The 18,657-nt window shown below is 39.4% G+C and overlaps 2 protein-coding genes across 3 annotated transcripts in view; both read left to right on the top strand.

Moving 5' to 3' along the window:
• LOC109837288 (COMM domain-containing protein 9-like) overlaps positions 1-9,538 on the top strand; it is a 14,681-nt gene extending 5,143 nt beyond the window's left edge. Inside the window, exons 4-6 of one of the 2 annotated variants that reach the window (XM_020405468.1) lie at positions 8,275-8,394; positions 8,474-8,560; positions 9,183-9,538. In XM_020405468.1, coding sequence (XP_020261057.1) covers positions 8,275-8,394; positions 8,474-8,530 — 177 coding nt within the window. In that variant the 3' untranslated portion in view covers positions 8,531-8,560; positions 9,183-9,538. The remainder of the gene's footprint in view (positions 1-8,274; positions 8,395-8,473; positions 8,561-9,182) is intronic. The other variant, XM_020405467.1, reaches the window with a different exon arrangement.
• Positions 12,858-18,657, top strand: part of LOC109837289 (exocyst complex component EXO70B1) — a 7,528-nt gene continuing 1,728 nt past the window's right edge. Inside the window, 4 exon segments of the mRNA XM_020405469.1 lie at positions 12,858-13,155; positions 13,158-13,178; positions 13,181-13,312; positions 13,315-15,182. Of these exon segments, the coding sequence (XP_020261058.1) occupies positions 13,063-13,155; positions 13,158-13,178; positions 13,181-13,312; positions 13,315-15,171 (2,103 nt within the window). The 5' untranslated portion in view covers positions 12,858-13,062 and the 3' untranslated portion in view covers positions 15,172-15,182.

Raw genomic sequence — 18,657 nt, forward strand, 5'->3', positions numbered from 1 at the left:
CCCCCTCCCCCCCCCCCCCCCCCCCACCACCACCAAAAAAAAACCATTTCTTATACCAACGCAAACCAATTCAATCATTGCAACTTTTGGGTTGCTAAAAGGTCTTATGGTGAAGAGTCATGTGGACAAGCTCCGAGTAGTCTTATCTACAAGAGATTCAGGGCCTGTTTGGTTGTTTTCCGAAAATTAGAGGATGTCCCTTTCTTGTCTAGAAATGCATTTCCATACAATGCCGAGAGTTTATTAGAAAGGCTTTTATGTGATTTCGTCAAAAAGTTTGCACTGTTAACCACTCGTCCCATTTTTTTATTGCCCCAAATGTTAGGTTTCCAAGCAATTCTGAGAAAAAAGCTCGGAATTGGAGTTCTTGGAAATGTTGATGTTTTCTTACATTTTAGGAAATCTACTTACTAGAATTTTAACTCAAACAAACAGAGTTTTAGGAAACATTTTTGGGAAATCCATATCTTGGATGGGTGTGTCAGAGGGTTTGCCGTGTTGGGAATTTAACGCTGAAATCCCTAATGCAACGGAAACGTAGATAGAGAACAGTACACCAAGTTTTAACGAGGTTCGGCAACTGCCTACGTCCTCGGGAGCCACACAGATAATTTCTTATTAATCAAACAAGAAATTACAAATCAAGAGCAAATCCCTAAACTGAGATTTCTCAAATGAACACTGTTGCTACAGTGTTAATAATTAAAGGGAATAAACCCCTTTCAAATCTCACTTGAGAATAATTAAACAACCCACTTATAAAACCCTTCTTTAATTCTCTATTTCTCTCTCTTCTTTAATCCACTTCTTAATCTCTCCTCAAAACAATTTGAGAGCTGGAGATGAATGAAATCACTGCTGTGATTTAATTGGAAACGCGACTGCGTTTTGGGGCTTCGCCGCCAGAGAAATCGGACAAGGGGGGAGAGAAGGAGCACTGAAACCCTAGGGCCAAAGGGGGTTTTATAGCCTGGATTTGGTGGGCTGGCGACAGCCTGTCGCCAGCGCTCGAACGGACGCGAGTGTCGCCAATGGGAGCTCGTCGGAGCTCCTCCGCCGTCGGAGGTTTGTTTCCACCCCCAATTCTAACAATCTCCCACTTGGAGACCAAACCGACGTCAACAGGCTATCTCATCAAGCTCCTCTTCTGTGAGGCTCCGCCCTCATCATCTATGCATGAAGGCCAACTGAAGTTGCGCACAACTCCAGTTTCTGAACTGTCACCGTCTTTGTTAACATGTCTGCTGGATTCTTACTTCCTGGAATCTTTTCCAGTTTCAACACGTCATCTTCCAACAGGGATCTGATGAAGTGGTACCGAAGCGCAATATGCTTCGTCTGGAATGAAATGCTGAATTCTTCGCCAAGTGTATCGCACTCTGACTATCACTGTGCAAAACATTCTTCTCCTGTTTGAATCCCAGCTCTGTCAACAAACCCTGAAGCCATATCATCTCTTTACTGGCTTCAGTCACTGCAACATACTCAGCTTCTGTAGTGGATAGGGTAACAATCTTCTGTACCTGTGACATCCAACTAACAGCTGTAGTTCCAACGGTGAATACATAGCCGGTGGTGCTTCTTCGGTGATCAACTTCGCCGCCGAAGTCTGCATCTACGTACCCTTGCACTTCTACCTCTCCCTTACCAAAGTGCAAACACTTCTGTGTGGTGCCTCGTAGATATCTCAGAATCCACTTGACCGCTTCCCAATGAGCTTTTCCTGGATTCGACATAAACCGGCTGACCACTCCCACTGCATGGCCAATATCTGGTCGCGTACAGACCATTGCGTACATCAAACTTCCGATAGCCGAGGCGTAAGGAACCTTAGCCATACTCTCTTTCTCTTCTTCTGACTGAGGAGACTGATCCTTCGACAGACGAAAATGGCTAGCCAAGGGTGTGCTCACAGGCTTGGCATCGCCCATGTTGAATCTCTGCAAAACACGGTTGATGTACTCCGTCTGAGATAACTGCAAGAGACCTCTCTTCTTATCTCTCGTGATTTGCATTCCAAGGATCTTCTTCGCTGGACCCAAGTCCTTCATGTCAAACTCCTTTGACAGCTGCTGCTTCAAACTCTTGATATCCTCCATATCTGCTCCTGCAACCAACATATCATCAACATACAGCAGTAGGATGATATAGCTGGACTGATATCTTTTGAAGTAGCAACAGTGGTCGGCGTTGCACTTCTGGAAACCTTCCTTGTGCATAAAACCGTCAAACTTCTTGTACCACTGTCTTGGGGCTTGTTTCAGGCCATACAAGCTCTTCTTGAGTCTGCACACCAGGTTCTTCTTCTTTTCTTCTGAGAAACCTTCTGGCTGGTGCATGTATATCTCCTCTTCTAGATCTCCGTGAAGAAACGCCGTCTTCACGTCTAACTGCTCGAGATGAAGATCTTCAATTGCTACAATACTCATCACGGTCCTGATAGTATTTAGCTTCACCACGGGAGCGAAAATATCGGTGTAGTCAATTCCTTCCTTCTGCTGGAAACCTTTGACAACCAGTCGGGCTTTATATCTTCTGGAACCATCCTGCTCCTCTTTCACCCGGTACACCCATTTGTTGTGGAGTGCCTTCTTACCCGTGGGCAACTCAGCTAGTTCCCACGTCTGGTTTGATATGAGAGACTTCATCTCATCTTTCATTGCAAGCTCCCACTTGCTCGCATCTCCACACTGACAAGCTTCATCAAAGCTTTCAGGCTCCCCACCATCTGTCAACAACAGATAGTTCATGTATCTCCTGTTGGGTACAGGAGGACGAGAAGATCTTCTTAATATCGGAGCTGGTGCGTCGGGCTCCTGCGCACCATCTTGTCCAACAGTCTCTTCTTGCTGAGGACCCTCTGCATTGGGTTCTTCCGAGAGGTTACTCGGGACATCATCTGCATCTACAAATATTGACTCGCTCTCTGAGTTATCAGTCTTGTGCATGTCCTTGTACATCACCTTCTCGTTGAATATCACATCTCTGCTCCGGATCACCTTCTTATTTTCGTTGTCCCAAATGCGGTAGCCGAACTCATCTTCACCATAGCCGATGAAAGTGCATTTCTTTGACTTGGGATCAAGCTTATTCCTGCCTTGATCACTAATATGCACGTAAGCTACACAACCGAAAACTTTTAGATGTGAGAGTTTTACCTCCTTTCCGCACCATACCTCCTCTGGTATTCTGTGCTCCAATGGAACCGATGGACCTCGGTTGATCAAGTAAGCTGCTGTGTTGACTGCTTCTGCCCAGAACTGTTTCGGTAGGCCTGACTGTACCTGAATGCTTCTGGCTCTCTCCGTCAACGTTCGGTTCATTCGCTCAGCTACACCATTTTGCTGAGGCGTGCCTGGCACGGTTCTCTCCATTCTGATCCCGTGCTCATAGCAGAACTTCTTGAATCCGGTGTCTTCATACTCACCGCCATTGTCGGTCCTGAGCTTCTTTATTCTCAGACCAGTCTCATTTTCGACCATAGCTTTCCATCTCCTGAAAGCCTCAAATACTTCTGACTTATGCTTCAGAAAGTAGACCCACACTTTCCGAGAGTGATCATCGATAAAAGTCACGAAGTAGTGTTTTCCACCAATGGACGCGGTGGTTGTTGGTCCCCACACATCTGAGTGAACGAGCTCTAGCTTCTGCTTCCTGGGGGTTCTGCCACTTGTCTGAAAGCTGACTCTCTTCTGCTTTCCAAGTATACATTCTTCACACATATCCATCTCCACTGACTGCAGTCCTGGGAGTTTTCCCTTTGTGTGCATGATTTTCATCCCCTTTTCACTCATATGACCGAGTCTCTGGTGCCACAGCTTTGAAGTCTCATTGCCTGCTGCAACTGAGATCAAACAACGTGCACCTGCTGTCATATACAGGGTACCAGTCTTCTTGCCTCGGGCAATCGTCATTGCGCCCTTTGAGATCTTCCAATCATCTCCATGGAAGGTTGTGGTGTATCCTTCGCCAGCCAACTGGCCTACGGATATTAAATTCTTTCTCAGGTCGGGAATATGCCTGACATCCTTCAGCTCCCATACTGACCCGTTCAACTTAATTTTCACCACGCCTTTGCCCACTATAGCACACGGTTGATCATCACCAAGATATACGTATCCAAGTTTTCCGGGGGTATACTTCTCGAAGAATTCTTTCTGAGAAGTAGCGTGGAACGACGCTCCTGAATCTAACACCCAAGATTCCTCCTTGCTCTCCAAAGAGCATATCAATGCGTCGTCTCCTCCTGAAGTGGAGGTGACATTCACCTCTGCCTTCGCCTCCTTCTCCTTCTGTGCACTCTTGCACTGATTCTTGTAATGCCCGGTCTTTCCACAATTCCAACACTCGATAGCCTTCGAGCTGTTGCTTGGATTCCTTGATTTGGACCTCCTGTCCTTTGATCTACCTCTGAAGTTTGATTTTCCTCGTCCGTTTCCTCTGGTTGAATTTCTACCTCTTGACTCTGTATGCAATACTGAAGAGGTTGTAGCTTCACCAGTCTCTCGCCGTCGGATCTCCTCACTGAGAACCAAATCACGAACGTCGCCGAACTTCAACTTTTTCTTTCCCGACGAGCTACTCACAGCTGTGACTGTAGCGTTCCAACTCTCTGGTAGGGAAGACAACAATATCAACGCCCGAACTTCTTCATCAAACTCAATCTCAACTGAACTCAATTGGGTTGTAACCGTATTAAGTTCATTGAGGTGTTGTGCTACTGACGCGCCTTCCGCCATTTTCAGATTGAATAACCACCGCATCAAATGAACTTTGTTCGCGGCTGATGGCTTCTCATACATTTTTGAGAGTGCTGCCATAAGACCTGCCGTGGTCTTCTCCTTCGCTATGTTGAACGCAACATTGCGAGTCAACGTCAATCTGATAACTCCGAGGGCTTGTCTATCTAGAAGGTTCCACTCATCTGCCTTCATGGAATCTGGCTTCTTCCCCGATAGTGGTTGATACAGATTTTTTTGATACAGATAATCCTCTATCTGCATTTTCCAGAATCCGAAATCTGTTCCATCAAATTTCTCAAGTCTCATTTTTGCCTCATCTGTGGCCATGGCTCCCACTTGAATCTGACTTGTTCTAGATCGTTTCACGCTCTGATACCAGTTGTTGGGAATTTAACGCTGAAATCCCTAATGCAACGGAAACGTAGATAGAGAACAGTACACCAAGTTTTAACGAGGTTCGGCAACTGCCTACGTCCTCGGGAGCCACACAGATAATTTCTTATTAATCAAACAAGAAATTACAAATCAAGAGCAAATCCCTAAACTGAGATTTCTCAAATGAACACTGTTGCTACAGTGTTAATAATTAAAGGGAATAAACCCCTTTTAAATCTCACTTGAGAATAATTAAACAACCCACTTATAAAACCCTTCTTTAATTCTCTATTTCTCTCTCTTCTTTAATCCACTTCTTAATCTCTCCTCAAAACAATTTGAGAGCTGGAGATGAATGAAATCACTGCTGTGATTTAATTGGAAACGCGACTGCGTTTTGGGGCTTCGCCGCCAGAGAAATCGGAGAAGGGGGGGAGAGAAGGAGCACTGAAACCCTAGGGCCAAAGGGGGTTTTATAGCCTGGATTTGGTGGGCTGGCGACAGCCTGTCGCCAGCGCTCGAACGGACGCGAGCGTCGCCAATGACGTGGTCATCGAGCTTCTGGACGCGATGGTCGGACCCCTGGACGCGATGGTCGGGGCGCTCAACGCGAGGGTCGCGTTCTCCGAGGGTCGCGTTCGTCCGAGGGTCGCGACTTCGACTGGGGTTTTGCCTGCGTCATTTCTGAGCTCATCGGAGCTCCTCGTCGCCGGCGGAGGTAGGTTTCCACCCCCAATTCTAACATGCCGGTGGTCTCCAAGCTTTCAGAGTGAACCAAATGGGCTCCAGGAGAAAAATATCCATTTTTCCTAAAAAGAAATACTGGTCATTGGCTGAATTGCAGATAATACCTTAACGCCTCGTTTAGTAAGCATGAATAGATGGAATGGAATGTTCATTCCCATCTCTCATTCATGCCTACCAAACACAACACCTTTTCAAAAGGTAGAATATTTATTCCCACTTCTCATTCCCAATTTATGTGGGAATGAGCAATCCAAATGAGATGATAGGGAATGATCATTCTCACTTAAGTGAGAATCAGTAATTAAAATAAAATTTTAAATATGCTTTAAATGTTTGTTAATTACTCATACTAAAAATAAATAAAAAATTATTATTCTCATTTCATTCTCTAATAGCACCTAAGCATGAGCATAGTTACATACTACACGGTATGTAGTGGGTCACGATACGAACTCTGGTACACAATTTGCCACTTAGAAAATTTGGATTCGTTAGTGGATAGCTTGTTTCAGTATGCAAGTTTGGTTAGAGGTACATTGTAAATTTTTTCAAGGGACGCTTAAAGTTTTCTAAAGTATATAGTAGAAAACTAGAAAGCTAATTATGAATTTTAATATTTCTTTTCATACAAATTACTTAGATACTTCTTTTTGATGGAGTTTGTTTCTTTGTTTTGTTTTGTTTTCACAAAGCTCATTTTAGGATCAAGGTTTTGTTTTACATTTAATTAACATACGTGTTTAGTTGCAGTAAAGTCATCGGCTCATACACTATTGTCTGCCTTCACTTAATTACACACATTGCATTTTGTCTTGTGCACGTGCACTTAAAGATACTTTGCGTCTAGCATACTTTTAAGTGATATGCTAATTTTGGGAAACAAGTTCGTGTATCGGAGGGAATTGGTTCGCAGGAACTGTATGACGGTTCGAGGGGGGTCTGGGGAATTGTGCAACGATGAGCGTGAGAATGAGCATGAGCATTCTATTCCTATACTACTTCCGATCCATTTGTTATTTTATGTCATTCTCATTTGACTCGATTCTCTCGCTCCAAACGAGGTGTAAGCTTCCTCCTTTACACCTAAATACCCTATTCACCTTTTTTTCCTGTGCTTGATGTTTCAATTTTTTGGATGAAGTTGAATAGGAGTTTGTTTTACATCAATATTTAAGCTAACTCCACCTTTTGGGTGGTCTTAGAGTACTAAACCTCACTTTCAAAAGTAAGGGAATACTTGCATTATTTTTTTGGGTTATTTGCATATATACCACTTAAATCATGGATATTTGCAAAAATACCTCCCCAAATCTTAGTATTTGTAAAACTACCCCTCAAATCATTAACTTTATGAAAAAATGCCCCTAAAATCAACAAATCATCAACTTGATGCTAAAAATTTGACTATCTTGTTGATAACTTTCACGCTGCGATTACAAATTATATCAAAGTTGATTATTAATTGCTTTGAAGTTAATTTTTTTCCAAAATTGATGATTTGAGGGGTAGTTTTGCAAATAGTGAGATTTGGAGGGTATTTTTGCCCCATGATTTTAAGGGGCATATATGCAAATAACCTTTTTTCAAAGAAACTATCATTGTATCGAAGCTAAAGTATCAGTGAGTATCTGGTAAAGACAAAGCAAGTTAGCGTCTATGTCTACTGTGAGTCTGTTATCCAACACAAGCTGAAGGCTTACTTTGTGCCAGTCTTAACTTACATGACTGTAACTGTAAGCATGTAGTTACTGAAATGCCCTTATTTCAAAGTTGTACATTGTTGTTTGCTCCTCTCTGATGTTTATAGAACTTTTAGCTCGAAGAATATGAAGTCGCATGTGGAAAACAGTAAACATAAAACAAGATTTCGATCAGTTTTGAGATGTGATTATGACCTCATCAGACCTGGCATATTTTTTATGTCCACCTTTCTGTATATTTATTCTCCCTTCCTCGTACTTATCATGGACGTCATGCATGACTTTATTCTGCCCCAAAATTAATGTTGTAACTGAAACAAAATAATTATATGATGAAATGGAGATAAAAGGTTTCATGAGTTGCATTCTGTTTTGTTGGGTCATTTCTTGCTTTCCTAGCTCAATCCCTATGAAAATTGATGACCAGCTCATTGTTTAAACCTCAGTGAAAATCCCTATGAAAATTGATGACAAGCTCATTGTTTAAACATCTGTGAAATGTAGTCTCTATTGCTTTGCTCCTAGAGTCAAATAGCTGAAATATACAGACTTTGGAATTTCTTCGTTTGATATGAGACGACTCTCGCTGGTCTGCCAAATCCCATATTGTATTCAAAGATATATCATAAGGGTTTAGCTTTATTTTACATTTGACTGATGATGCAATTATAATTTGGAACAAATGTAAATGTCTTGTCTGGATATTGCAGCTTCAAAGTGATACTCCGTCTTTGTCTGAAGACACAGAGGTCACATTTCAATTAGCAAATGATACTTTGGAGACTATGCTACAGTCAATGTACTTCATTAGGGATCAGATGTCAAATGTCGTAAGTAAAATTAAAGTATCATTACTTATAGGTAAATGCTTAACTTGTCAGTGGGTTATTGCTTCAAATGCCTCTTCAGGACAACACCTCAAATGGACAAGGACAAGGACAAACACAGGAAGTCTGTGGAAGTTAAACTGCAATATATTTTGACTTCAAAAAAAAGGTATGATTGGTTATCAAATAACATCTGCTGCCGTCTTCTATTGTAATGAATGTGCTGTTAAATTCTCATCTATAATCGAAATGAACTTCAGAACATATATAGTGATACTGCATCTACTGTTTTAAATTGTGAAGCATTTTGGATTCGGTTGTTTGATATACATTTTCTGTAGTAGTGGCATGTGGTTTATTTTTCTCGTTTAGTACTTACTAATCTTGTTATAGAATGCTGTGGAAAGATGGCAATCAAAATTTCCTACTTCCATAAAAATGGTAAATAGGTAAGAAAGCATGCGTTGCCAGCTTATAATGCCCTTTTAGTCATTCAAATATTTTCACAACAAAAGTTGTTATTAGTATTACACCTATGCTTTTTTACATTATGGGAGCTGCCTACTTCGAGAACCCTATACTGTGAACTAAGAAATGCCTGAGAGCCTCTCTCTCTCTCTCTCTCTCTCTCTCTCTCTCTCTCTCTCTCTCTCTCTTAGTTTCCTAGGTTGATATGTTCAGTCATCTTCTATAGATTTGTTTCATTAGAGGGCATTCTTCTCAGAGGCTTATGTGTATTTTCAAATACATTTGCAGCATTCTTATTATTATTTTACCTGTTTTAACGAAAGTTTCAGGGTGTAGAAGATTATGGAGAAAGAGATAACCACTTCGAAAAGTTAGCACATGGCGTAATCTCAAAGCGTAGCAGGACAAACTCAAAGCACGTGTAACGGTAAATTTACGCAAATTTTGAAGAAGCCAACTTATTCTGAATCAAGGGAAAATTGGGTTGCATCCCTGCACATCTTTTATGTCCTTTTCATGTTTACTTCCGTGTATTGATCGTCATCAACCTCATGAACGTTTTGGTGCATTTTCATTGTTTTTTTAGATTTTGACTTCATCTCAGTTTCCATGAAAGCGTACAAAAGCTTTGACCAAATTATATGAGTCCAGAATCTAGTAAATTTCAGTAATTGGTAGACACGTTGAACTTGATGTCTTCTTCCTTTCCTCACCCATCCCCAATTCCACAACCCTTCTTGACAAAAAGAAAAATGAGAAAGGGAAGAACCCTTTCTTGACAAACTGAGCTACATTAAATAGCTGTATTCAGTAATCAGAAACTGAATGATTTTCTTCTGTGTAAGTTAAGAATCATGCATCTCCAAATTCAGGGATTACTAGATACTTGGTTACTGTACATTTACCTTTTTCTTTCTACCTCATAATATTTTTCCAGGGAAAAAACATGGGCACCTTTGTATTCAAATATGGGTATCTTTAACAGGATTTTTATCTCCTCCATCAGTTTGCAAAGCTTCTTTGACAGAATACATGTACATCTATATGATTTTATCTATACTATAATTTAAAATAAAGTTTTATTTTTCCCTAGAAACCACCTTGTACTTAGAGACATGCAAAATCCCTTATATTTCCAATTTATATCTGTATGATCTAGAGTTAGTTTTAGTTTCAATCAACCACCTGATCACGCTTTCCTCCTAAAAATTTTCATGAAATTTCAACAATCCCTCAGCTTTTAGACATTGATGTGGTTAGAGGTCTGGTTAAGAGGGGATCACATGCATCACACGTGAAAATAGGTGAGGGCATTGTTGGGATTTTAGAGAAATTTTAGGAGAAAAATGGTGTCGGTGGTTGTGTTTTGCATAAAATGACCCTAAATATAAGGTTGTTTTAAGGGAGAACCTCTAAAATAAATCCTCCTTTTTAATCTATACTAATATTTAAAATAAATCTTTTTTTTTTTGCTTTGCGTAAGCTTTATTTATAAAATTTTAAAAATTACCTCACACTTGAAAAAACTGCAGAAAGCTCTCTCCCTTGAAGATAACTATGGAAATGCCTCGACACTTGGAATAGTCAATAGAAATGACCTCACACTTGAAATTTTCGAAACAAAACTAACAAACTTATCTACTTCCTTGATAATTTTATTGTGACGCTACTCTACATTTTGTGACGTGCATATGTTGCATGGACTCCATCTATACTATGGACAAATTTTCAAAACCACCTTATTTTAACATTTAATCCCCAAAAACGACCTGTTTTGAACTTATTTGCAAAAACAGATCTGGTTTCAGCCTTGGCGCTGAAACCAGGTCGGTTTTTATTAAAAAGCTTCCGAAACTTCAAGGGAGTTGAACTCCTGTGAAGTTTAGTAAAGCTGCTAAACTTCACGGGAGTTCAACTCCCGTGAAGTTTCATAGTTCAAATTTTTTTTTAACTATGAAACTTCACGGGAGTTGAACTCCCTTGAAGTTTAGCAGATTTCCGAAACTTCACGGGAGTTAAACTCCCGTGAAGTTTTGGAAAAAAAAAATTCAAAAACCGACCTGGTTTCAGTGCCAGGGCTGAAACCAGGTCGGTTTTTTTGAAAATAAGTTCAAAACATGTATTTTTTGGGATTAAATATGAAAATAGGTTGGTTTTGAAAATTCATCCTCTATACTATATATTAAGAGAAGCTCCTCTTTGGGTTGTGTGAGCCACAATTTTAAAGTAATTAAAATGCCCTCATACTTAGAAAAACTAAGAAAATACCTTACCTAGAAACAAAATAATGGAAATGTCCTCACATTTGGAATATATATATATATACCAAGTTTCTCTCTCTCTCTCTCTCTCTCTCTCTCTCTCTCTATATATATATATATATATAATATAATAAATATATATATAGCGCAAAACTTGTGTCCACTTAAGTGGACATCTCACCAACTTTTTAACCCTTGGATGTTTCCTAGGGATCCTTGCATGATATGAAATGACTTTTTATATGTTAAATGAGTGGATATGAAGTTTTGATGGACACACTATTCACTTTCCACTTAAGTTGACACAAGTTCTCTCTATATATATATATATATATATATATATAGAGAGAGAGAGAGAGAGAGAGAAACTTGATACACAAGTTTCTCCATATTTCTCTCTCTCTCTCTCTTCTCTCTCTCATATATATATAATATATATATATTATATATATATATATATATATATATATATATATATTATATATAATATATATATAATTTTTTAACATATTCAACCACGAAGTCTTTTTTATATCGTGTCAAACACTCATCGTGTGCATGTACATACAAAGGCAGGCACAAAATGTTACATGTTTTCGAATCTTTTACAGCCCAAAATTAAAGTAGTGCTAATCCGGGACAGGTCAAATCCTAATAGAGACTTGTTTATCAAATACTCAATAGCGCTCCAAATGCTACATTGTCAGCGTTAATCTGGGGAATCTCACCGTCATAATCAAGAACCCTGAACATCAATCGCCAGTCAACAAATAAGAACAGTCTTTGTATTATATTAACTATTCATTTACACCTCTACCTTTTATTCAAACATTCGGTCTAAAGGGGGGAAATAATGCTCCTGTGTTACTTCATGGAAGTTCGGTCTTGCGCCTACGTTTATCACATTAACCCCTACATTTTCTCATACTTATGAATCGGTCTCTCGAAGCTTTGTATTTATCATTTACACCCTCAAATCCTTTAATTTTCTTCTTAATTACACCCCCAAGTGATGAGTGCAAATTGTATTGCTATGATTTGGTCATATCTGAACAACTACTAATAAATTATCATATTACTCTTGATTATAGTATAAGATGGTTTATCGCATAATCTATTTCTTTCTCTCTCTCCTTCAAGCCAACTTTTTCTGGTTACTCTTATCAAATCAAGCAGCAATTGAGTTAAGGAAAAAGAGGAGAAAAACCAGATATTGTGAAGAGAGTATGAGTACAAGAGGGAAAAAGAATGAGGGCTTAGGAGTTAGTACAGTACGCACCTCCTCATAAAAAGTAGTATTAAGGTACGTACTTATCAGTAATGATTTAGATTCAACCAGACAACAGTAGGCCTGGACGAAATTGGTGATGCAATGTGTAACAAATTGAAGAATTTGAAGATTGAAAAACATGATGATCCATGGATCTAATTTAAAGAATAATAGAATATAAATCTAATACGAGAAAAAACATTAAAGAGCTTGTCTGAGCTCACTCTTCATCTCTAAGATTAATGACTTTATAAATATCTTGCTAATTCGAAAAAAACATAATTTGTCATATGTACTGCAAACAGTTTTCTGATAAATGACGTCGAGTGGGTGAATTCTCTAGGCTAAGTTTGATCAAAGCCCTTTAAATTTGGATGATTATGCTTCACCTTTTAAGGGCGTTTTCTGAAATTTAGCCCCCTTAAAATAAGTAGTTTCAGCAATAAGATAATTTTCAGGAGGCTTACATGAAAAAACTCCTGAAGACTGAGCAGAAAAATTGAGTGGTGCAAAGAGAGAAGAAAAAAGTGAGCACGTCACTCGTTCGCTCGCTCGGCCGGCCAAAAACACACATCGTCATCATCATCCTCATGATCTCATCCTTCGAATTCTTCGCCCTCACCTCCAAACCCTAACCCTAACCCTAGAACTCCCTAAACCCTAGCACCACCCATGGCGGCCGCGGCCAGAATCGACGGCCAGGATCCCCCGATCTCGTCCTCGGCTCCTCCAATCGACGGCCAGGACAAGGTCATCGCCACCGCTTCAGGCAGATCGTAAAGAGCCTCCGAAGCGCAACGATAAGACCGCGCGCGAGGACATGCTCCGCATTCTTCTCGACCTTCGACAACCGCTTCTCCTCCATCAACCGTATTCGCCTTACCCTCCGCCCGACGCCTCCCGACGGCAGGGATCGCCGATCACGAGGGGGACGAAGAAGAAGGCGGAGCTGAGGACGTCGAGGCCGACGAGGCTCGTCTCAGGATCGAGGCCAGGCTTGATGAGGCTGACAAGGTAATTTCTCGCTGGGACTCTTTGCAGTTCGAAACCCTACTGTTTGAATCCTCGCCGGATGAGATCGCAGATTTTCTCTTTACGGTCGACGATCTCATCTCCGTCGCTAGCAAGGATGAATTCGATTTCTATGAAGATCTACGCGAAAAAGCTGAGATCTTGATCCAGATCTCGATGTCGAGGCTCGAGGAGGAGTTCCGCCACATCATGATTCGGAACACCGTCCCCCTCGACGCCGCGGGCTTGCACAGCTCGATCCGTCGCCTTTCCCTCTCTTTCGCGTCTGATGCAGGTGAAAATGAACACTTGGACGAAGAATTCGACATCTCGAATGAGGCTGAGTCGTCCGTAGATAGCTCCAGTCATCATCATCATCGGAGGCAAGAAAGCGAGAGATCTGAGCGGTTTGGTTCACTCTCTGAAGTTGACCTCATCCGTCCTGAGGCGGTTGCGGATTTGAAAGATATTGCGGATCGAATGATCCGGTCCGATTACAGTAAAGAGCTTTCTCAGGTGTATAGCAGTGTGAGAAGAGAGATCTTGGATGAGTGTCTCTCTGTTCTTGGTGTTGATAGAATGAGTATTGATGAAGTGCAGAGAATTGAGTGGAAGACTCTTGATGATAAGATGAGAAAGTGGATACAGGCTGTGAAAGTAGTGGTGAGGGTCTTGTTGTCGGGTGAGCGCCGTCTCTGTGATGAGATCTTTTCTGAATCTGATGAGCTTAAAGAAGAGTGTTTTGTTGAGAGTACCAAGGGCTGCATCATGCAACTGTTGAATTTTGGAGATGCTGTTGCAATCCAAAGGCGGTCGTCAGAGAAGTTGTTTCGGATTCTTGACATGTATGAAGCTCTATCGGAAGTAAAACCCAGTTTGGATGAATTGTTTGCCGGTGACTTGGGTGCTTATATTATCAAGGAGACTGAGCGGATATTGGAGTGGTTGGGTGATGCTGTGAGAGGAACGTTAGCAGAATTTACAAATGCAGTTCAGAAGGAGACTTCGAAAAAGACAATGCAGGGTGGGGAGATCCACCCTTTGGTTCGGTATGTGATGAATTATGTGAAGTTGTTGGTGGATTATAGTAACTTGCTTGAATCTCTTCTTGATGATAGTGGATTTGAGAGTGAGGATGTTGGTTCTTGTGACGAGAGCAAGACCCGATTAGGACACTGGTTGCGCTTGTTGATTTCATATCTGGAGTCTAATCTCGAGGAGAAGTCCAAGTTTTATGAGGACGCAGCTTTGCAGTTCATATTTTTAATGAATAATCGACTTTATATAGTCCAGAAAGTAAAGGATTCTGATCTTGGGAAAATCTTAGGAGAAGATTGGGTTCGGAGGCGTCGTGGGCAAATTCGCCAGTACCATAATAGTTATATCAGAGCATCTTGGACGAAAGCGTTATCTTTTCTGAAGGATGATGGATTGGGTGGGAGTGGGAGTGCCAGTAGTGTTTCAAAAGTGGCTCTAAAGGAGCGTTTCAAGAGTTTTAATTTGGCATTTGAAGAGATATATAGGACGCAAACTACTTGGAAGGTTCCAGATCCTCAACTCCGTGAAGAGCTGCAGGTATCTACAGCAGAGAGGATTATCCCAGCATATCGATCTTTTCTGGGGAGGTTTGGTGGTCAGTTGGAGACTTCCCGGCATGCAGCAAAGTACATTAAGTATACGCCAGAGGATTTGGAGGCCCAACTTCTGGAGTTTTTTGAAGGGTCATCTGGGTTGTCAAACCATCCAAGGAGAAAACTTAGTTCATCTTAGCTCAGTCAATGGTAAGTACTATTACCCATCTTAGAATTTATATCCCGAGTTCAGATAAATTGAAGAATGTATGTTTGATAGGTCTTGACGTAATCATGTGCTCTTTATAATGTTGTTTTTATCATGAACTGTGATGCATACGCAGGATTTCTGGGTTATATTACACCTTGACTCTTTTTATATGTATTGTAATAATATACATGTATAGATTATCTAAAGTTCAATCTTTCCTGATTATGTTTATAGATGCTTTGGTATGATTCTTTTGACACGCTGCTGGATATTTTTTCTCTGCTTGATTAACTTGAGCAAGGATTCATATATCATGTTTTTTTATTTTTATAGTATTTTTTTTTTAAATCTACTGTCTCTTTGTATACATTTTATGCTTTTATATCACACCTAGGTAAAATGAATCTTTGAATTGCCTCTTACTATTCAAGCACTCCCAAGTTTTTTTTTCAAATCATAGGCAACTTCAACTGGAAGCTACAAGGGCGAATATGTGGTGTCTCCTTGTCATTCTTGCATGGGAAACAGAAATTGGTTATTTTTACATTGATAACAGTTGATGTTATTAATGCGTATATAAAGGAGTCTCCAAGGAGTGTCGAGTCAGGATACACGGATGTGATAAATCTGCGACACGGTTGCGGGAGCCCAGATGAGCTGTTAGGGTAACTTAGACCACAACATTTATAAAGGATAGCAGATTAATAGTTTATACCAGAATTATGAATTTATAATATTAGATTAATAGTCATTCTGGCATATAATCAATTTTGGATACATTTGTATGGAGGTGGGAGGATACTGGACTCCTAGAGATTCTTATGAAAGATGAAGAATGTGGAATTTAAGACTCTTATAGAAAGCTGTCTTAATGTGTGAAGTATTAAGGTTGCACATGTAAAGAATATATCTTTTTCAATCATAAGAAATTGGTGCATGATATTTGATATTGGATGTAATGTCTTAGGTTGGGTATAGAATGACTTTTCTACCTGGCTGTCAGGATTCTTAAACATCAGATCTTCATAAATTGAATATTACTTGACTGAGCTTCTGGAACTCAACATAGGTATTCAGAAAAAAAGATGAAGCTGAATTGGATGGAGCATTATTGATGTTAGCATTGTGTACGAAGAATGGCCTGATGATTTTGCCTACATGGGATCATACAGTTTTGAGACTGTGAGTGCCTGTTTCAGGTTGACACTTGGACACAGTTTGGCAACTATAAAGACAGGCTATCAGATAAAAACCAAAACAAATGCCATGTTGTTGAAGTTGTATGGTTCCGAGAACCATATCTTTATTTTGAATTTTGTACTGAAGTCAGAATCTATAGACTAATCTATATATTAAATAAATACCCTCAGCTATGCGCTTGCTCGAGTTCTTTCATCGTATAATAGTACCTGCAAAAAAAATCTATTCGAGTTGACCATGTTATTCATCTAATATGTTGCACAAGCTCGGTTACATGCGAAAAGAAAGTTGTTTTATCATTCCACAAGAGCTTCATCACTACTTTTTACTAGTTATTTATTATTAATCTTTTTTAATGATAATGGATGGAAACTAATTATTTTATTTTGTATGTATAGTTCGGGAAATTCTGTATTACCTGCAAATTTCAAGAGTTTAATTGAAAGGGTAAATCCTATGGTTGGTGCTTATTGTATCATTTTCTTATGTCTTAGATTTAGGTTGTCGCAAATTAGGGATGGAAATTGATTGAATAACTATGGAATAGTTTGGTAATTATTCGTCTAACTATTTATTCAAATTCCATTCAACTGATCGTCAAATATTTTTTCTGGTATTCATATGTTAATGATTTTAATTGTTTGGATAAAGGAAGTGTGAAACTTACTTCCACATATATCCTGAGACATCAACATTTCTACGAGGGCCATTTTGAATTGTTGAGATTGTGATTCTATAATTTATTATTAATAAAGAAAGAATTCATCTAATTCTTTCATTAGTACAAGAAAATTAATCCAGTTTAGCTGATGATGATAATATCAGCTTATAGTTTATAGAGTGGAAAGGGCATAGAAACTTTGGACTCCAAGGGTAACATATTGAGAGTTACCTCAGCAAACTTGTTGGAAGAGGAATGAGAATATATTATAGACTGATAGTTAAGAAATGGCTTGTAGGGACCACTTTTGTTATTTGGAATCAACTTTTTGTCAAGTAAATGAGGCAGAGGAAGTGTGATTCACGGAATCAAAGGAAGAGGATTAAAATGGAGGTGGAGAAATGCTTTTGGAGTTTTATGTGACTATGAAAAGAACATACCGTTGCATAAAAATTTCAATTGGATGACTATATGGTCAATACACGTTATGGATCATATTGGACAATTAAGAAGATCATTCAAGAAATTAGCGTTGGAAAAGTGAACTAAGATGGATGTATAAAATTATACTAACGTTGACAAGGTACATATATTTGTAATAGTTAAATATTAATTTTTATTAATAATAAACAAGGAAGAACTTACATAAATTGTTTTAGCAGGTGGAAATGGAGGCACAGGATCATAGTTAATGCCTTAATGGAGAAATAAGAATTTGAGATGAGCATAAAAGAACATGGAACAAGGTTAACTGAGAAGGAATTAATGGAAGTAAAGTTCACATGTACGGTCCCAAAATTTTGGGATTAAGTCTTTGTTTTTGTAGAATTTTTTTTTCCTTCTAATTTGAAGCTCATGGAACCAAAGTTCCTGTGAGATGATAGTTTCATTTTAGGGAACTGATTCATCTTTAAGGACCTGTTTGGGTTTCCAGAAATCATACTTTAGTCCCAACAAGGGTCATCCGAACCCATTCTTTGACCTTAAAAAAAGCAAAGTTCCATTTGTTCGTGAGGTAACTGGCCATGTCCTTTCAGAGAAAATTCTTTGACCTTAAAAAAAGCAAAGTTCCATTTGTTCGTGAGGTAACTGGCCATGTCCTTTCAGAGAAACTAATCTTCATCAGTTAGGCTTTTTTTTCCATTTGTTCGTGAGGTAACTGGCCATGTCCTTTCAGAGAAACTAATCTTCATCAGTTAGGCTTTTTTTCCGAAGCCATTGAGAGGAGATGAATACTCTTGGAAAAAACAAACGAGCAAATGAGTACAGGCTGTATTTAGAAATAATGTACTTTCTTCTTTATTCAGAACTCTGAAATGGCTGTTTAAAAATTTATAGTATTTATTGGAAAATGCAGAGATGAATTTCCTACAATTTCACTCTATTTAAACAGAGGAATGCTCATCCGTTTCAAGAAAACTGCAAGTTATAGATGTTCGGGTAGTTTCTCAAGCTTCCACAGAATTTTTGTGGAGATAAACAGGTACATAATATGTCACAGCCTTGAAGAACTAAGTGAATCCAGTATGTGCATTACCCTTGGGTGTTGTTTACTTGTTAACGTGATTAAAGATAGCTATTTACAAGATTGAAAAATATTATTTCTCTAATAG

This window comes from Asparagus officinalis, chromosome 4 (genome assembly GCF_001876935.1).
Source record: "Asparagus officinalis chromosome 4, Aspof.V1, whole genome shotgun sequence".
Classification (NCBI taxonomy): Eukaryota; Viridiplantae; Streptophyta; class Magnoliopsida; order Asparagales; family Asparagaceae; genus Asparagus; species Asparagus officinalis.